The 22,531-nt window shown below is 37.7% G+C and overlaps 1 protein-coding gene across 4 annotated transcripts in view; it reads left to right on the top strand.

Moving 5' to 3' along the window:
- LOC126260954 (uncharacterized) overlaps positions 1–22,531 on the top strand; it is a 190,809-nt gene that overhangs the window by 125,331 nt on the left and 42,947 nt on the right. For all 4 annotated transcript variants that reach the window (XM_049958470.1, XM_049958469.1, XM_049958467.1 and 1 more), the window contains exon 11: positions 20,583–20,774. In XM_049958470.1, the coding sequence (XP_049814427.1) occupies positions 20,583–20,774 (192 nt within the window). The remainder of the gene's footprint in view (positions 1–20,582; positions 20,775–22,531) is intronic.

Below are 22,531 nucleotides of genomic sequence, written 5' to 3'. Positions count from 1 at the left end.
CATTACCATTATGTATTCTCTCCAATCTCATTAAAATTATTTTTAAGACAATTTATGTACCGTATTTTACGAACTATAAGATGCTACAGACTGTAAGACTCAGGTTAAATTTTAAGCAATTTAAAAATATAAAAAAATAAAAAATAAATAAAAAAGTTATTATTAGAATGTAAAGCCAGCCAAAAAATTCTTAGTTTATAAAAACTAACTGACATTTAAAATCCCTGAAAACCATCATCTGAACTTCCTCCCCCCCCCCCTCCCTCTTCCTCTTTGTCATCATCATTGTCCTCTTCATATACTGGGTGATTATAATTAAACTTTCCCTATTCAACAAGTTATAACACGGAAACTAACTACCGTACAAGTACTAAACGTGGTATCATCAGTGTCCAGAGTATGGGGTGCATGATTTCCATGCGTCCCTGCACCATTATCCAGTTTCAACTACGGCCGCCAGATGCCGTGATCAGTCATCATGATTCATAGTCTCATACACATGACCTATCGCAGTGCACTTGTTGACGTGTTAACATGAATATGGACCAAAGGAGCAGGGCAGTACTGGTGAAGCTCTATTATGAAAACAACAGTAATGCTGCAGCTGCATTTCGAGAATATCGCTGGTTGAAAGGGTTACAGAAGGGTTCTCACTCTCCACTTGCTGTGCAGAACATAATGAAGAAGTTCGAATCAACTGGAGTACTGGGCGTCGCTTCGGGAAGAGGCCGACGACCAGTTGCACCAAAGGTGGTTGATGAAATCACTGTTGCTATGGCAGACAAGGCTGCACACAATTACTGATGTGCGTGTTCTGTGTCATGACATTTGAACTCCTGTGGTCCACTGTACAGAATGTGCTTCAAACCATTCTCAAATGGTATCCATACAAGATCCATATCATACAGCAGTCTGAACTACAGGATGCATTATCGACATGTTGACTTCTCTCTCCACCTTCTTGCAAGGATTGAAGAGGGCTGCCCCTGGACCATCCTACGGACAGATGAAGCTCATTTTTCTCTGATGAGTAAGGTGAACACACATAATTGCCGAATGTGGGAATCTTCACGTCCAGTCACTGTGCATGAAGTTCCTCTGTATGGTGAGTTTCTTACTGTGTGATGTAGCTTGATGGCTACATTCATCACTGGTCCATTCTTTTTTAAACAGGCTGGTGCACTAGGTCCAAAGACGTGCAGTGTGACTGGCCAGCATTACTGCAATATGCTTCATCAGCATGTCATACTCACCCTACAGGAGAGAGGTGCATTGAACTGAACAGTTTTCATGCAAGATGGAGCTCCAGTACATATCTCTTGTGCAGTTCACTTTCTTCTCCGAAACATGTTTGTAAATGATTGAATTATCAGCCGATTGTTTCCAAATGCTTGGCCGGCACAATCATCTGATCACACTCCCTGTGATTTCTGGTTGTGGGGCTACCTGAAAGACAATGTTTACCAGCGGAACATTCGCACTTGTGCTGACCTGACACACAGCATATCAAGATAGGTACCCAGCATACCTATGGACATGCTTTGTTCCATTGTGCAGAATGCAATCCCGCACTTTCAGTCTCTTCTGGACACTGACGGGCGCTATATTGAGCACTTTTGTAGCAGTTATGGTACTGGTATGTAATGGTATGATATACCATAGCAGCACATTAAAAGTGTTTCAATTGAATTGATTTTGCATTATTTCTCTTCCCTGTGTCCTTGACATTAATGCTACCAAGTTTGCTACTCGTATGGTAATTAGTTTAAGTAGGCATAAGGTACATCTGGAAATCAGATGTGAATAAGCTACCAAATGTAAACATCATTCATGTAATAACTAATTAGTATATGAATGAAATTTCTATGCACAAGTGATGCAGGGCTCAATGTTTATTACATTATTCTAGATTTTGTTCAAATAGATACAGCAATAAATACATCGTGGCAGGCAGAAGTGTGACTGTGAAGAATTAAAGTTCACGTGAAAATGATGTAGTACCAACGACAATATTTCATGCACAATAACATCAAAATCTGTGAATGAAAAATCTAAATGTAACTGATAAAGTGCTTGATGTTTATGTTTATACTGGCTTGTCCACTTGTACTAAATGCCAAGTTCTGTAATAAGCATAAACATCGAGCACTGAATCATTTATATTTAGATTTTTCATTCACGGATTAAGATGTCATCATGTGTGAAATATTGGCATTGGTACTATATCATTTTTATCTGATCCTTAATTCGACACAGTTAAACTTCTGCATACTGTGTATTCATTGTTGTATCTACTTAACAAAATCTGTAATAAACATAAGCATTGAGCACCGCATCAGTTACATAGAAAAATTCTTGTATTAGGACGTTATTATGTAAAAGACGTTGACACCTGGTACCATTTTCACATCTGAACTCCAGATCTACTTTGTGCCTACTTAAACTAAAAACTAGAAGGTATAAACGACGAGCACATCATCATATTTTATAAGGTGCGAAGAGTACTATTATGTGACTGATATTATTTCATGGGAGATTTTGTATGGTTCATGGCTATGGCATATGTTTATCTTGTATATAGTTACCTTGATGATCTTTTCAGTCAGGGCTTGTGATAGGGCTCTGTATAGATGACTAATCTGAACTATGTTTACTGTAAACTTATTTTTTAAAAGTGACATCTTATTATAAGTTTACTTGTAATGGATGACAATGTGTATTTCATTGTGTATTTGCCTTCTTCTTCTTCTTCTTCTTCTTCTTCTCTCTCCCTTTTTTTTAAGGCACTGTATATTTTCAAAACATCAGTTATTTTAAATTCGCAATTTAACTAAAAGTAATTTTAATGAGATTGGGAGAAGACATAAAGGCTGTATGGCACACGTATCAAATTATAGGACCCCACTGTGGAATCAACTGTGTACTTACCTGCAAAAGTATTATACTAGCTAAGTTGCCATTGTGGCATCAAGCAATTAGTGTATCCCGTGACATCAGCGCAACATGTTGTACACTCGTGTTGAGAAAAAGCAGAGCACATTGAACGACTAGAGATAGGCTGTTCTTATTCACAGGACGTGTATATTAGTATGTTGTACAGAAATGATTAGCATTTCGGTCACCTCAGTTCAGCGTGTGTCCTGTTGCCTAGTAGGCACAGGGTCTGCCATGGGCCCTGATAACTTGTTCCATGCGTGATGGAATTGATGCGTGTAAGGCGCGGAGGGTGTCCTATGGTGTAGCCATCCGTGCTGCATTCACCTGGTACCAATGTTCATCTGTGGTGGTTGGCATTGGGTCACAGCGCTGCATCCATTGTTTCACCATATTCCACACCATTTCGATTGGCAATAAGTCTGGTGGCCTGGTGGGACTTGACAAAAGGCCGACATTATGTGACACCAAGGAGACATGTGTTTGTGCAACAACACGTGGTTGTGCATTGTCTTGCTGAAAATTGGCTTCTGGGGTGTTGTGAAGGAAAGTTATGTTCTGGGATGTTGTGCAGAAAAGGTATGGCTGTGGGTTCGCAGGTCACACTGCTCACAGTGCCCTGGACATGCACCAGCCGTGACCCAAAAGCACACACACCATAAGGCCTTGAGTTGGCGCTGTATGTCTTGTGATGCTGCTCTCCGTCTGTGGTGAACCAAGATATGAACATCATTTTGAAACAAAGAGAATCTGGATTCATCCAAAAACGCTCTCTGATGCCATTCTTGTCCCCAGTGACATTGGTCCATACACCATTGCCGACTAACATGTTTCTGCAGATTCATCAAAGATCGACGGAGAAGTGTACGAAGTGCCTGTAACTTCTTCTCAGGGGGTGGTCTGGGTAGTGCGATCTGACCCATCTTGTCGTGTTCTACAGAATTATGTGAATCATTTTGCACACACCCTTTGCACAGCTGAAACACTTCGTCCCACACGAGCAGCAATTTCCTGGATGGATTCATCACACTCGCCTATGCCGATAATGCGTCCTGTTTCAAACTCACTGATTTGACAGTAAGGTTTGCGTGTAAGTCAGCGAGGCATTCTGCGCATCTGCTCAGGTCACAGTGATTCATTAGCTTGCCGGTAGGTAGTGTGCCATGATATCGACGTTGACCTTGAATCTGTGGGTCGACATGGTTGAGATCTTAGTCATTTCTGCAGAACATATTAATGCACATGGCTTGTGAATATGAACATCTATCTCTAGTTGTTCAAGGTGTTCTGTTTTTTCTGAACATAAGTGTACGTTTTATTTTGTGTGTTATTTTATTTGTGACATGCTGATGTTTCCTGCCACTTTTTACAAGTATTACAATTTGATGCAAAATCGCTATGTGGTTTTCAGTGTTGTAAGAAGCGTGTTCATCTAATAATGTTAAATGTACATTCTAAGGTTGAAGTAGTGTACACAGTGGTTGCATGAAGTCGTATACTTTAAAGCCATCTTCACTTGGCACGTTTGTTTTTGTAGCTTTCAGGTCTGATGATGACACCATAGGTCTGTCAAAACTGGTAAAAAAAAGGGAGGGGGGGGCTGGCAAAGTTGCTTGACAAAATTGATTCTTTTAAAGAATATATATAACTTGTAGATCATGCCAACAGCTGACACAACATCTAAAATATGTAAAAATCCGTGTTGTCATAGGATGGTCAGCATAACTACTGTTTCCGTGGGATGGGTAACTTGACTAAGAAGTCATCTATGAAAGTTAACAATCTAATAAATGCAATAAGTGTAGTGTAGAGATTAGTATCTAACTGCTTTGACAAATAAAATAAGTCCGTGCATAAGACTAGGACTGCAGAAATATTCTTGTAGGATAAAATCATCATTAAACACTGTAACAATGTAATGTATGCAGAGTGTTTTAAAAGTGTGTTGGATTGTGATATTATCAGGATCAGTATTATTACGAGTCAAGGACGAACATTAAAAGTGGCAGGTATTCATCTGGACACACCAAGTTTTTTGCATGTACAGCTGTTCATCAGCTGGTCGCATATATCGAGAGCCAAAAATCTCTACGTTTACCCAGAGAACTAGAAGTCTAGAATGTTGTTTACAGAGATAGAGTACAGTAGACTTTTGGCTCTTCTGACACACCAAGACAATTATGATCTCTTCTGTGCTAGGCCTGTCACAAAAAGCTGTGGAATTACTTACTCTCTTGCCAGGCACATTTTGTAATTCACTGCTCATTCCCATAAAAATTGTTTCATAAGTAAATGAGTAAATTGTGAGTGACATGTATTCTGTCAGCTTCTCCCATCATCTTAAAAAATTGTGTGTGTGTGTGTGTGAGAGAGAGAGAGGGGGGGGGGGGTGGAGTATGTGAATGAGTGAGTGTTTTGGCCCTGATGTCACACAGTTTGCTGGTCTGCTAATGGCTTGTGCCTCGACACCTCCAATAGAAAACTTTTGTGATGGCACACACAAATAGATAGTGAGTTTTGCCATTAATATTTCTTCATAAATAATTGTTTAACCATGGATAACACCATAGGGTGCAGTTGATTCGTTTATATTTTTAAAAAATGCTGCCATTCCACCTGATTCTTTTAGTGTTTTTAATATCTGTTTTAATATGCATGTTGACAGTGTAATGTACACCCGGTATGATGGTACTCGGTGTCTTTGTTTACACAACATGATCACCCCTGGTCCACAGTGCCAGTAATTTGGAAAGCAGACATTACATTTCTTTTATGTAATGACTAATTGCTGTGCCCTATCACAAAGATGTCTGTAATGCTATTTTCCACAAGACCACATATCGTCCTGACCTATCTCGATACGGACGTTATTATACTTGTCCTCGCAGCACATTCTTCAGATTTTTCACCTACAGAAAAAAACTTCTGGTCATGGGTCGCTGAGAGACTGCCTTGCCACCTTTTGCCAGCCGCCACAGATGATGATGATGTCTGGTGTAGGGTTGAAGGAGTATGGAATGATACAAATAATGCACCCACATCTGTCACCCTAGCTCAGTTAGAATTGATGTTGGGTCATTCCACGTCAAATCGTGCAGGTCACGTCACCCATCATCTCAGATTCTCATGAAACTTTGCCAAATTGCGTGTACTTATAACATAAGAACTTGTGCAGAATCTCTTTGCTCTCAGACTAAAACTTTATTTTTATATCGAATTTTAATTGTAGCGATATTCTGATAACTGGGCTCTGCAAGAATGTCAGTGCAAAATGGTGCTTATGAAGCTTTTGATTTGGAATTTTTTTCATAACTTGAAAGAAGCACATACTTAACAGACATGTAATTATTTAAGCAGTAAAGTTACAAAGAACAATACAAAAAAAAATTTAATATGTGTCACTTTCCAATTTCCGCAAAGGGTACAGACACATTGAAAAATGCGTATATCACATTTCCCCAACCTGGTGGGAACTTTTAATTGGTCTTAAGTAATTCCCAAGACAGTACACATCGTAATAAAATGCGTTTTCTATGAATGAAGACACAAATAAATCTGAAATCACAATACTTAGTGTTGCGATGAAAACAAAAAAATCTAGGTAAAATCAGCCATAACTGACACCCACTGATTCAGATTTTCACGAAACTTTTTCTACTTGTTACTTTCTGCGTAGAATTAGTTAGTGCAGAATTTCTCCACCTACTTCATGTAGTTTGAGGAGAAAAAGTGAAAATTTTTTACAAATGTGAATGTCACAACAGAATGTTTCTCATTTGGTTTGCATTGCTTCAGACAAAGATGATGATAATAATAATAATAATAATAATAATAATAATAATAATAATCCCCGTGGAGGCCCGGGAAAAGAATAGGCCTACGGTATGTTCTGCCAGTCGTAAAAGGCGACGAAAAGAACAAACCACTAATAGGGCTAACCCCCCTTTTAGTGTGATTAGTTGGTTCAGGACAGAACTAAAGAAGCCTCGGACAAGCGCCGTCATGGTCGGGGACGACGCTTGAACCCTATGCCCGCCCACAATGGTAACGACACTGCTAGCCAACTGGAAAATGATTTAAATCCAAATAGAGGTGTTTTGCAGGATATGCTTCCTGCAACCACCCTAGAAGGAAAACAAAGACAGAGGATGAGATGGTCAGATGAAGTTAATCGACACCTCATGTTCTGTTATTACCAAGCAACAAACCTAGGAACCAACACAACTGGATACAGATCACAAGTATACACAACATTTGTTACCAGATACCCAGAATTAAAATTTTTAACAGAACAACGACTAGCTGATCAGATCCGTGTAATAATCAAAAATAACAGGATACCCCAGTCAGAATTAGAAAACATCAAACAAGAAGTACAACAAATACTGGAACAAAATAATGTGCAATCAGAAGAAGAAGAAAATACAGTAATGGACTCAAACATCCCAGAGCAAACAAACAAAGAACAACACGCACCAATTAAACAATCAGAGGAAAACGAAATCTTAAGACAGCCACCAGAACAAGCACAAATAGAACACGAAGTGACACAGATGCTAGATATAGAAGAAAAATTTCAGCTAACATATATAGAATACAAAGACACAAATACAGACATTAGACCATTCTTGCATAGACCACCAAATAACCCACAAGTCGAAACAACAATAAAAACTATCAACACAATCATACACAACAAAATAAATGAAAACACAACTATGGAAGAGTTACAACTACTGGTTTATATAGGAGCACTCACTACACTAAATATACACACTAGACAGAGATCAGAACCAACCAACATACAGAAGAAAACCACAAAACCAGCATGGCAACACAGGCTACAGATCAGAATAGAAAAACTGAGAAAAGACATCGGACAGCTAACACAATTTATAAGAAATGAAATCTCGGAAAAAAAACGAAAAAGGTTAGGTAAAATCTCACAACAAGAAGCGACAGAGCAATTAGACGAAAAGAAGCAGAAATTACAAGCATTAGCCAAACGACTCAGAAGATACAAAAAAAGTGAAAATAGAAGGAAACAAAACCAAACATTCAACACAAACCAAAAGAAATTTTACCAGACAATAGATAACACACACATTAAAATAAACAATCCACCAAACATAACAGACATGGAACACTTCTGGAGCAACATATGGTCAAACCCGGTACAACATAACAGGCATGCACGGTGGATACAAGCAGAAACAGACACATACAAGATGATACCACAAATGCCTGAAGTGATAATTTTGCAACATGAAGTCACCCAAGCAATTAATTCTACTCACAATTGGAAAGCCCCTGGAAATGATAAAATAGCAAATTTCTGGTTAAAGAAGTTCACCTCAACACATTCACATCTAACTAAATTATTTAACAGTTACATTGCAGACCCATACACATTCCCTGATACACTTACACATGGAATAACTTATCTGAAACCTAAAGATCAAGCAGACACAGCGAACCCAGCTAAATATCGCCCCATAACATGCCTACCAACAATATACAAAATATTAACTTCAATCATTAAACAGAAATTAATTACACATACAACACAGAACAAAATTATAAATGAAGAGCAAAAAGGCTGTTGCAAAGGAGCACGAGGATGTAAAGAGCAACTGATAATAGATGCAGAGGTGACATATCAAGCTAAAACTAAACAAAGGTCGCTACACTACGCATACATTGATTACCAAAAAGCTTTTGATAGTGTACCCCACTCATGGTTACTACAAATATTGGAAATATACAAAGTAGATCCTAAATTGATACAGTTCCTAAACATAGTAATGAAAAATTGGAAAACCACACTTAATATCCAAACAAATTCAAATAATATCACATCACAGCCAATACAGATTAAGCGTGGAATATACCAAGGAGACTCATTAAGTCCTTTCTGGTTCTGCCTTGCTCTGAACCCACTATCCAACATGCTAAATAATACAAATTATGGATACAATATTACTGGAACATACCCACACAAAATCACACATTTGCTATACATGGATGATCTAAAACTACTGGCAGCAACAAATCAACAACTCAACCAATTACTAAAGATAACAGAACTATTCAGCAATGATATAAGTATGGCTTTTGGAACAGACAAATGTAAGAAAAATAGCATAGTCAAGGGAAAACACACTAAACAAGAAGATTACATATTGGATAACCACAGCGACTGCATAGAAGCGATGGAAAAAACGGATGCCTATAAATATCTAGGATACAGACAAAAAATAGGAATAGATAATACAAATATTAAAGAAGAACTAAAAGAAAAATATAGACAAAGACTAACAAAAATACTGAAAACAGAATTGACAGCAAGAAACAAGACAAAAGCTATAAATACTTATGCCATACCAATATTGACCTACTCATTTGGAGTAGTGAAATGGAGTAACACAGACCTAGAAGCACTCAATACACTTACACGATCACAATGCCACAAATATAGAATACATCACATACATTCAGCAACAGAAAGATTCACATTAAGCAGAAAGGAAGGAGGAAGGGGATTTATCGATATAAAAAATCTACATTATGGACAGGTAGACAATTTAAGAAAATTCTTTATAGAACGAGCAGAAACTAGCAAAATACACAAAGCAATCACTCATATAAATACATCGGCTACACCACTACAATTTCATAACCACCTCTACAACCCTTTAGACCACATAACATCAACAGATACGAAGAAAGTAAATTGGAAAAAGAAAACACTTCATGGCAAGCACCCGTATCATCTAACACAGCCACACATCGATCAAGACGCATCCAACACATGGCTAAGAAAAGGCAATATATACAGTGAGACAGAAGGATTCATGATTGCAATACAGGATCAAACAATAAACACCAGGTATTACAGCAAGCATATTATTAAAGATCCCAATACCACAACAGATAAATGCAGACTTTGTAAACAACAAATAGAAACAGTAGATCACATCACAAGCGGATGTACAATACTAGCAAATACAGAATACCCCAGAAGACATGACAATGTCGCAAAAATAATACATCAACAGCTTGCCTTACAACATAAACTTTTAAAACAACAAGTTCCTACATACAAGTATGCACCACAAAATGTACTGGAGAATGATGAATACAAATTATACTGGAACAGAACCATTATAACAGATAAAACAACGCCACATAACAAACCTGACATCATACTCACCAATAAAAAGAAGAAATTAACACAACTAATCGAAATATCCATACCAAATACAACAAATATACAAAAGAAAACAGGAGAAAAAATTGAAAAATACATCCAACTGGCTGAGGAAGTCAAAGACATGTGGCATCAGGATAAAGTTGACATCATACCAATTATACTATCAACTACAGGAGTCATACCACACAATATCCACCAGTACATCAATGCAATACAGCTACATCCAAACATATATATACAACTACAGAAATCCGTAATTATTGATACATGTTCAATTACCCGAAAGTTCCTAAATGCAATATAACACATACCGTACAGTTAATAGGAAGTGACGCTTGATCAAGGTCCGCGTCACTTTCCATTCTCAACCAGACTTAACGTCTGAGAAAGTAAAGAAATAATAATAATAACAATAACAGAAAAATATCTCATTTTCAACACATCACTGTCATATTCTCCCAGACGTTACAGAAGGGATGTATCTTTATTTGGGGGGAGGGGGGAATTAGTAACTATTCTTGACTTATGGGAATAGAGAAAATCAGCTCAAGCTGTTATGGCCCAAACACTGATTTTTAATACTTGCTTTGTAAATAAAACCTTTTCTTGCTGCAAGTTAATTTATTTTTACCAGATGCATTTCACCTTTTTCTTGCTCTAAGGCATTTTCTGATCGATCTGGAACATACAGTTTTGTTATTTTTAGATTATCAAACAGTTCACGTCCCATTTCTTTATGTAAATAAGTAATTACATACAGTTTTCTGTGATCTGCATTTCCTCTCATCTGGTCTGGAGCTCACACTACCACTTTATTTCTGGTCTGGAGCTCGCACTACCACTTTATTTCCAAATAAATACCAGACAAGAGGAAACGTAGATCACAGCAAATTGTAAGTAATTACTTATGTACATAAAGAAACACAACATGAACTGTTTGATAATCTAAAAATAACAAAACTGTAGCGTTATAGATCCCACTGGAGATGCCTTAGAGCAAGAAAAAACACGAAGTGCATCTGGGAAAAATAAATTAAGTTGCAGCAAGAAAAAGCGGTTTTGTTTACAAAACAAATATTTCTGTGCTCGCTGCGGAGGATGGCCTCGCAAGCAAACTTGTTAATGATTTTTAAATATATAAAACACTTTCTGACAGCTGATACAAGACTTATTTTTATCAAAACCCTGATATTATTTTTAAAAAAAGGAAAAAGAAGAAGCACCCTGAGTTTTGATAGATATTGGATGTTCATTTAACTTGTATCACATCATTGTTCAGATCATTCAAATCAGATTATGTAAACTTACAACCTATAGTAAGGCTGCCTCTTGAAACTAGAGTCAAAAGTTATAAATTTAATTGAAACATTTTCTTTACACATGTTAACTTTATTTAGTGTGTCAAATTAGCATCTTTAAACAACAATAATTCTAGCCACGCTAAAGTTAATTTAAAATGTACATTTTCAGCAGAGAAGATCCCTGAAGCTATCAGTGAGATTTCTTAAGAGCATCTCTGTTTTTAATCCGGTGTGACAAATTATATTCCGTTAACTTCATATCGTTTTCATTAAACTAATACATTCTGTGTAGTGATGTTGCTTTGGGTACACCAACAGTGCATAAAATGTTTTCCAAAGGCACAAAACAATAGTCTTCCTTCTCAGGCCAAAAGAATGACACTGCTGGCCCAGGTGGGTGGAAGAAAAGTGGTTGAGTGTTTCCTTCTTCATCATAGACATTTTTGACAAAGGCAAGGTACCATCTGTCATCATATACAGCTGCTACAAAAGAATTTTGTTGAGGATGAGTGCTTGCCCAATGTGGGGCATTTTCATTAAATGAAAAAATCAAGGAAGGCTTTTCAGAAGAACTCTAAAGAATCACAAGAAAGTGGTTCGTAATGGTGAAAATTCCTGGTACCACCGTACTGTGCGGATTGTTGGAAATCTTATCTCGAGGTTCTTGCATAGGAAATCTACATTGACTTTCCCTAAGAAGTGGGAGGGGGGACATTTGTCAGTATTAGCTTTGCAGAAATCATAAACACCAGATGCAGTTGTTATCTTTGTTATTTGTGCATCATCCACTAGTTCAAGATTAGCTCTTCTCAAAATATGTTTTGTAGTTCGTCCCAAACTATCGCACACAGATTTATTGTGGCTAGATGCAAAAAAGGAATGCTCAGCATTAGCAAAAAAGGAATGCTCAGCTTTAATAGAAAAAACGTTTTTGTGATCACTCAAATTTGTAAAGCTTTTTCTATTCTTATATGGAGCAGCACACCCATCAGTGAAATAATGCACTTTCTTCACTTATGGATAATGATCTGTCAGCCACTTAACCATTCCTTTTTCTGGAGAGCATTTAGAAATACTTCATTCTGTTCCATATCATCACTTAATAAAGCAGTGGTTCACTGTTACCAATTTACTTTTTTCATTTACCACATAAACACTCACGGGATGGATTGTATAGCTGCTTCTTGTCCAGTGGTAACTCTGAATTTCATTCTGAATTACAAAACTGTAGTTTTCAGCTAAGTTTTAATAATTCTGATAGTTTGTCATCACTGGGACAATTATCACAGTGATTAAGCATGCCGTCGTCATTTTCATAGTCACATACAAGAAATTTTATAAGTTCTTTGTATTTTTTTTCAGTGTGTTCCGCTTCCAAAAGCAGTTTTACATTTTGGTGGGTACCCCCCCCCCCCCTCCTCCCCCCAGCCACCCACCGACACCCACACCCACACCCACACACACAATGAATGAATGCCGGCAGCACCAGCTAAAATACACCACTTCGGTCTTAAGTGGACAGAATTTAGAAAGACCAGTGTTAATATTTGGATTCTCCCATTTAAAACAAGTGTACAGTTCTATTCGGTTGTAAAGTGTGAGTCTCTTTTGCGTATAAACATTCTTCTGAATGCTAACTTTGTCTTTTCCTCCTGGTAACATTCGCATGTATTCATTATTTTGGTAGAAATCAGTGACAGTCTTTACCACTTCATCAGCAATAACTTCCCCTTTTTGGTTTAGGAATTGATAAAATACCTATTTCTGTTTTCAGTTCCCTTGCTAGCCAAGCCACATACTCACTAACATTGAATTCTGACATGTTTTCCTTCGACCAAGGGAGTGGAGCTAAAGTTAAAATTTGAATTCTTTCAGGTACTCTTACACAAGTCACTCTTTTACTAACAATATCGTGGCATCTAAATCTTGGCTTTCTTAACAATTTCATCATCAAATTTTTCTTCTCTACAGTCAGAATATACAATATTGCAGTCTAATGCCTGGCACACTTTTCTTTCTAAAATGTGCTCCATTTTTCTAGCTTCTTTTTGCCCTATGAGGCTTTGCTGTGATTTGTAATTGAGTGAAGTTTTAAGGGAGAGCACCCCAAATCATGTAAAGTGTTGTTTGCATCCTCAATTTTTTAGTACTGATTCATGAAATGTCACCTATGAGTCATCTGCATCACTTTCGTTTCTATCACTGATGTTAGTTTTCTGTTCACAAATGTTATGACATGTTGCTCACAGTTTTTGGCCTGGTTTTACATAGATTATTTTAGCACTTAATGTTTTAGACAAAGACAAGCAAACTGACCTCAAAGTTTTTTTAGCGGTTTCTGTTTTTTTGAAAGGATCACAAGAAGTTCTGTGATGACTTTCAAAGCCTTTTAAGTAATTGTATGAGGGGCATTTGAAAAGTCCATGCAAATTCCACCGGTCCATATGGAGGTCATATTTAGTTAGTGGCATCTTTGCAAAGAACGGACACCAAGTTTCAGCCATATTAGTCTATTACTTTGTGTTTGACATTTGTGTGAATCAAGGAAGTCGAGTGATTGTCAACAAATGGATGAAAAAGAATTTTTCGTGGTGATTAAACATTACTTTATGAAAGGCAATACACCGCAGAAGACTAAAGAGACGCTTGATAAACATTACGGTGACTCTGCACCTTCGATTAGAACAATTTATAAGTGGTTTCAAAATTTTTTGAGTGGCCATTAGGCACAAGTGAAGCTGAACATTCTGGACGCCCTGTGGAGGTTATGACTTCAGAAATCATTGATAAAATCCATGATATGGTGATGGATGACAGAAGAGTTAAGGTTCGTGAGATTGCCAGTGCTGTGGGATTTTCGAATGAACGGGTACACTATATTTTGCATAAACATTTGGACATGAGAAAGCTATCCACAAGATGGGTTCTGCGATTGCTCACGCTTGACCAAAAACGGAATTGTGTGAAGTGTTGCAAGGATGGTATCTAGCTGTTCAGGAAGAATCCACAGGACTTTAAGTGTCTTTTCTTCACTGTGGATGAAACATGGATTCATTACTATACTCCTGAGACCAAACAACAATCTAAACAATGGGTTACCAAGGGAGAATCTACACAAAAAAAGGCGATGACCATTCTTTCGGCCGGAAAGGTTGTGGCGACTGTCTTTTGGGATTCACAAGGGATAATCTATGTCGACTATCAGGAAAAGGGTAAAACTATTACAAGTGCATATTATTCATTGTTATTGGACTGTTTGAAAAATGAGCTGCAAGAAAAATGCCGGCGATTGGACCACAAAAAAGTCCTTTTCCATCACGACAATGCACCAGCACACACCTCAGGAGTTGTGGTCGCACAATTAATGGAAATAGGGTTCCAACTCGTTTCACATTCCCCTATTCTTCAAACTTGGATCCCTCGGACTACTATTTGTTCCCCAATTTGAAGAAATGGCTGGTGGGACAACGATTTTATTCAAACGAGGAGGTGATTGCAGCAACTAATAGCTATTTTGCAGACTTGGACAATTCCTATTATTCGGAAGGGATCAGCAAATTAGAACAGCATTGAACAAAGTGTATAAGTCTAAAAAATGGAAATGTCGTGTGGCTAGGGCCTCCCGTCGGGTAGACCGTTCGCCTGTGCAGGTCTTTCGATTTGACGCCACTTCGGCGACCTGTGTGTCGATGGGGATGAAATGATGATGATTAGGACAACACAACACCCAGTCCCTGAGCGGAGAAAATTTCCGACCCAGCCGGGAATCGAACCGGGGCCCTTAGGATTGACAGTCTGTCACGCTGACCACTCAGCTACCGGGGCGGACATAAGTCTAAAAGGAGACTATGTTGAAAAATAAGAAAGGTTTACCCCAAACACGTAAGTAATTTCTATTTTTGCATGGACTTTTCAAATGCCCCTCGTATCTGTGATATCCACATGTAGTAGCACTTTCTTGATCTTGTGGGAAGCTTATACTGGATTGCAGCAATATCAAATCTTGTCGGTCTTCCCTCAGCTCTTCTATTTTTTGTAGAATTTTTACTCAGGTTTTGTCAAATGACATGGTGTTTTTAGTAATTTTCCAACAGTACATGAATTCACTTTTCTATTGCAATTACCGGTAACTGAGCACTAATTCACTTAAAATGTACTTTATACAAGTGAAATGTTAGGGCCGCACGAGAAACAGGTATGAACTGTCTCACAGAAAGACAAAGAGCAACTGAGGCCAAAAAGCCAAATTATATATATTATAGGCCTTAAAAGATTACTGAATTAGTCAAATGAAAGGAAATAAATTTTCACCTTAAAGTTAACTCACCTGCCTAGAATGAGTTATACTTAAATAAGCTAATTTGATATGCTTGCATGTGAGACAGTGAGTGGACGAATTTACTTAAAATGACCCTTTTCCATCACAGCAAACAGTATTTTGATTTCATATATATGTGTCAATTAGCTGAAGACCCATTAAAGTTTTTATTTTATCAGAAAGCTTACAATCTAGAGGATTATTTAAGAACAAAATCAGATTACCAGCTGGTTGGAGAAATGTGATATAAGCAGTTTTCCACACCTTGCAATTTTTCTGAAATCAAAAATTGGCATACATTAATATTTTTCAGTAATTGGATATCTGTTAACTGTGTGCCTTACTTAACTTCTGAAAAAAATTCAAAGTCCAGAAGCTTCATAAACACCTGAGTTACGAGCATTTATGTAGATAAGTACCATTTTGCACTGACATTCTTGCAGAGCTCAGTTATCAGGATATCACTACATTTAAAATTCGATGTAAAATAAAGTTGTAGTCTGAGACCAAAAAGATTTTGCAGGAGTTTGTATGTTATATGTATAAGCAAATATGCAAAGATTTGTGAAAATCTGAGATAAAGGGTTACAAATCCTTGAATTATTGCTTGTTTTGACATGGAATTATCCTGCCCAGCCAATTTAAAGGTGTTGTTGTTGTTGCTATAGGTGTAATAATTTTTACACCATGTGTACCCCATGTATACTTCTTACTGTATCGCATACTCACAAGAAGTAAAATTTCTGCATGTGCAAGTAAAATTACTGCATGTGCAAGTAAAATTTCTGCATGTGCTACTCTTCCTGGTCTTGAAGTTTCAATGGCCAGCAGTGTAGATTTGTTAATGTGGTTGGCCTATATTATAGACTTCTGTGGAGCCAAGGCAGTTATACAGACTCCATATTTGTAATCTGCTGAAGGTTTCAAGACTGTAAGACTCATGACTTATCAACTTCAGTAAAAAATGAATTATACTAACAATTTGTTGTTAGATTTTCTTCTTAGGGACTTATTAAAGGTTCCAAAGTAAACTAACAAGGAAAAATCCCCAGCGTTGGGATTGACTTTTTGAAACCATCGCCGCAGTCATGTAGGTTATTATCTCAGTTATCACATCCTCAAGCCATTCATCAAAGTGGACCCTTGTTTGTAAGTAATAAATGAAAAGAAGTTTCACAAGTTTATCTGATGCTCTAGAGACTAAAAATTGATAGAATTACTCAGAGCAGTGGCATAGCGTAGTGGTTAAGATGCGTTCATGACAGGCAGAAGGTTGGTGGTTCTGATCCCGCCAGGAAATATAAAAATTTTTATTTTTAAATCCATATCAAAATGACTTGATCATTATATATATTCAAATGAGTGGTTTAAAATGTAACTATTTTATTTTGAATCTTTGGTCAAGTTTGTAAATGTATTAATTTTTTCATTTGCTCTGTTTTTCCAACTGATTTTAATTATTTTTATGTATTATATTGATTTAAAATCTTGTTTTGTCATCTTACACTGTCCTCCATATTGTTGCATTCATTATTTCTGTTCTTCATTTTCATTGAATTTCATTTAATTTATAATCTCTTCTTTCGTTTAAATCTTCATCTGCCTTATTTTGTCCATTGTGCTACAAGGATTTATGTTTAAGTGTTTGTGTTACGTTTACCATTGAAAAAAATTACATCTTTTAATGATAAATACATTTTTGGCACCATTGCACAACCGTATGAACATATTATTTTGTCTTTTTTTTTAACCAATAGATCAGCATTTTAAATATTTAAATGTAGTTACAGATAAATAAATAAAAAAAAATCTCCAAAGTAGGCCAGTGATGCTCAGAGCTTTTATTTTTGCTTCACTGGAGGCATGCACTTCCTCACATGAAGTTACTGTGATCACTATTCCATCTTGAAGACTTGAGGTCTATATGATTCCCTATGTGCAAATAAAATAACAGATCCATACAGTATTTTGTGCTCTCTTCTACGATAATTTATTTTATGGTTTTCCTTCTTGAGTATCATTCATCAGTAAGAATACATACCACTCCTCTGGGGCAGCAGGGGAGTGATCACAAGGGTTTGGGAAGAAAACTTATAGAAAAAGAGGGCAAAAACAAACTACTGGGAGCCATTGTGCAAAGAACGTTGAGAAAGTTTTGGAAACATGAATTTGGACAAAAATTGGAGGGGGACAAGAGAACAACAACATGGTTTCAAAGTAGGGAGGTCCCCAGTAGATCTGATTTTCAATGTAAGCCAGTTACGGGAATGTGGAACAGATCTGATGGCCTTCCTGGGCATTAAAGGCCTTTATGATAGTGTATGTTATAACAAGGTATTAAAGTCCCAGGGGAACAGAGCAGTAGAAAAGCAGACTATATCTCGCAGAGAAATGTTCTGCGGGAGTGTTAGTTACGAAAGTGGAAGGTGAGAGATCTGATTGATTGGAACTGAATAATGGCTTGAGGCAGGGAAGTACACTTTCACCTTTGCTCTTCATTGTGGCAATGGATGAGAAAGTGATTAGTGGGGCACAAGTAATTGGTGAAGGAAGGATGAAAGCACTGATGTTTGCAGATGGTCTGGGGAAACCAGCATGGGGAAGTGCAGGAGAAGTTGGCCATTTGACAACAAATAGTACAATGATGTGGGATGAAATTAGGTGTAAGTAAGTGTGAAATGATTATCACAACCAGAAAGGAGGAGAGAGTCATAACTGGATTAACAGTTGGTCAGGAATGACTTGGGAAAGTGGAGAGTTTCAGATGTCTAGGAAGTTTACTAAATGAAATTGAAGAAAAGACAGGAAATAAATGAGCAGAAAAGACAGCCAGAAACATTCCCGAAGAGTTTTAGAATCCTGATATGGAGCAAGGATATTTCTCAGGACAAAAAGGCTATATACCAAGTCTGTTCAAAAAATTCTGAACTTCGCCCACAAAATTTTTCTAGACATACCTTGTACTTATTGTGCATGGCCTCCTTTGAAATACTCTCCTCCACAATTGATACTCTGCACCCGCCATTGTTTCCACTTCCGCAGCAGTCTTGGTATGCCTCATGCTGGATCGTGCAATGCGCCATCCACAAATTTTCTTTCGTCTCCTGTATTGTTGCAAATCTGTGTCCTTTCAGTAGGGTTTTAGGTTTTTCAACTTTGGCTGAGTGCTTATCTGAGTACTGCCACACCTGCCATGGGAACACTGAATGACATATTGAACATCAGTGTTCTAAGAATTATGATGGTTACAGTGCCCGTTTACTACATTAGATATACGAAGTACCTAGGCGATGGGGATTCTAAAGCTTTCAATAAGATTAGTAAGTTCAATGTTTATGGTGATACCTTGGTAACAAAACTGGAGTGTTGTGGACTTGTGCAGAAGAAGCTACGTAGAGAAATGAAAGGAAAGTTGCTAGCTGATGGAAAATCTCTGTCTGGCCGAGGCAGATTGACAGAAACTGAAATAGACCTTCTTCAGAGTTGTTATGGACTGGCCATTAGACAAACTGCACCTCTGAATGATGTTACAGCAATGAGAAAAGCTCTGTGGGCCACCTACTTTCATAAGTTATCCACAGATGACCACCCTGTTCACGGACTTTGCCCTAAAGGAGCAGATTCTTGGTGTGGTTCCGAATACGCGAAAGAAAGTGGTCAAATATGCCATCATAAGCATTCTCTACCTGAGCCTTTTATGAACGAAATAAAACCAATTTTTAGAGACCTGAGTGACCCTGTTTTGCTTGGTAAATGTCTTCATTGGGGCACTCAGAATACAAATAAAAGTTTCAACTGTTGCATACGGGAAAGATTACCCAAGAATACTTTTGTAGGACTATATACATTAAAAGTTGGTGTACTAGATGCAGTGATATGTTTCAGTGATGCAGTGATAGGAAGGTTGGAAGTCCTGAGAAATTCAGGCATAAAATGTGGCTCTAATATGGAAGATCATTTGCTTGCGTGTGACAGACAACAGGTGCATGAAGCTGAAAGATTAACTCTTCAAGTTACGAAAGAAGCTAGAAGTGCTAAAAGGAATGCCAAGAGGAAGCTTGAAGATGAAGAAATACTGCAGGATGAAGACTATGCTTCAGGAATGTTTTGAGGCACTGTTTAATTGGACTCATATCTTCATTCGCAATTTCCCGCAAGTTGTATTTTTCAGAATTCAGGAACAAATATTTTCTAAAGTTATAAAGCATTGTTCTGATTTTTTTCTGTAGCTTGCAGTAGCGCATACTTATGTAGTAAATCTAAGCTTTATAGCAGAATCGACTGAATTGTAGAAAAGTAACATTTTTACTAAGAAAAACATTATAAAAATTAAAATGTAAGATGTGATATTTTTTAATCCTTGTAATATACATAATAGGTATAATTAAATAGGTCTAGTACCTCAGCCATCATGTCATGCATATCTGGTAAACCTTTGGTCTCCTTCAAATGTGTAACATTGGATTAAATGGTACCTCAATTTGAGGAAGCATTTTGGAAAAAAATTGCATCAATTTCTTTATAATTTTTTTAATAACCCTAAGCAGGTTCAAAAATACTCAAAATACTTCTAATTTGTTTAGAAAGTGTGCTGCATTACCTGATATCAACAAAAAATTTGTAAAACATATACATTATAAACAGTGCCTGAAAGTAATAGGTGTTGATTTTTAGATGATATTGAACCAGAAAAGTACCCTGTATCCTTAAAATGTCTTAGCTCTCACTCAAAAGGAAAATATTTGAGTGGCACAGTGATTGTTTTTCAGTCATTAAACACCATGCATACTTTGCTCATCTTTGCATCTCATTACAGACAATTGCTGTGCTGCCAGTGACTCAAGTGAGATGGTATTAATAAACCCTGAAAGTTCTACCACGACAACAACAATGACAACAACAACAGCAACAACAACAATTGTCACAACAGCTGCAACAAGTATAATGTCAACTACTAGCACTACCCCTATTGTATCAACAGCCAGTGCTGCTAGTTGTCTTCACCCAAGTAAGTATCTATCATCATCCCCAGAAATGAGGGAAATGCTAACCAAGATACTCCCCACTGCCCTAAATTGGTATTCCATCACCCACCTAACCTACACAAAAACCTGGCCCATCCCTATGCCACTCCCATCTCCTTGTCACGGTGATCATGTCCCGTGCAAGACCCAGATGCAAGACCTGCGGAGTCCATCCACCCAGCACTTCCTGCTCCAGTCCTATCATAGGCCTCATCAGAATGATGGGCTGCCACCAAACTGTGGCCAAGAACGAAGTTGAACATCCAGTGGCACAACATCCAGATGAGCACAACATCCTTGATTTCAATGGTTGTTTCACAACCCGAGCCACATGATTCCTTCCCTCCACCACCAGCTTTTCTGAACTAACACAGATGGGAGCTATCCTTGCAACACATTCCCCTGTCTGCACACTCTCCAGCCAACAGTTCCCCTTCCTCTGTCCTGTACCATCCTCCCAATCCCCGTCACCTTCATCATGCGGTGCATTCCACAGGCTTTGGCATCCATGCATCACATGCCTAGCCCATCCACCTGCCACCCTGCCTGTCACATCCTTAGTCAGCAAATCTGCTACCTCCCTCTGAGCCAACCAGATACCCACTAGCAACCTCTCTTCCTGCCTCCCGTATCTCTCTCTCTCTCTCTCTCTCTCTCTCTCTCTCTCTCTCTCTCTCTCTGCCTCACATTACTCATCTGTTATTAATTGTTGAAATGAAATATTTTGGACAACTTTAAAGCATTGTTTCATGGAGAACCTTTGAAGAATAATCACCAGATATTGAATAGAGGAGCATTGACAGATATTGACCTGTGAGAGTGGGACATATGTCACTGTTGGTCAGCTTAGTTGGGAAGAAACCATAAAAGCCGTGGTTCTTGATTCAAGTCCCAGTATAGCACACAAGTTTAATCTGTTGATGTTGAATTTGCTGTGGAAATTGCTGTGTTATTATTAGAAAAGAATCGTATTCTGAACTTGATGTAAGATAATGTGTATAAATTCACCAAAACTTAAATACTAGCTAGTTGCAAAGTAGCGTGTGTGTGTGTGTGTGTGTGTGTGTGTGTGTGTGTGTGTGTGTGGGGGAGGGGGGGGGTCAAGGGAAAACCCTAAGAAATGGAAAGAATTGAGAGAAACATAGTTTCAATGTCATTCACAGTCTGACAGAAGTTTCTTGCAGGTCTGTGACTTCACTTAGGGCAAATTCTGTTATAATTTCGTAGATTCTTGTAAATTACATGAGAACATTGTTGTAAACAGACTACAAGAAATTGACAACAAAATGTGCAACTCAGAGTTTTCAGCAGGCAAATAGCATGTGTTGTGATTTCTTGAATGCTTAAAGAGGGATTATGTGCTGAGTATGGTAGTTTAGATGGGTAGAGGGAGTTTTAGCAAGTAGTATTTAGGTATTCTTTGAAGCTGACAGGTATCATGTGTTGTCTTAGTTTCATTAAGAAACTCTGTGAAGTTTTTTTATGCAAAACCTAAGAATCTTACCCAGGTTATGCTTCCTAACTTCATTTCATTTTTTGTGTAGGTGTCAGTTCTGGAGTATTTAAGAAAAACTATAGTAATTAAATTCTCGGTGACAGCTGAATAGCCCAACCTTTCAATGGTGATTCTCTCTCTCTCTCTCTCTCTCTCTCTCTCCCCCCCCCCCTCCTCCCTCCCCTCTCCTCTCCCATTATCACTACCTATCTCTAGTTCCACTACCATTACTAACTGGTTGTACAC

Source organism: Schistocerca nitens, chromosome 5 (assembly GCF_023898315.1).
Source record: "Schistocerca nitens isolate TAMUIC-IGC-003100 chromosome 5, iqSchNite1.1, whole genome shotgun sequence".
NCBI classification, from domain to species: domain Eukaryota; kingdom Metazoa; phylum Arthropoda; class Insecta; order Orthoptera; family Acrididae; genus Schistocerca; species Schistocerca nitens.
Note: the sequence above shows the minus strand (reverse complement) of the source record. Positions and strands in the feature narration are given on the sequence as shown.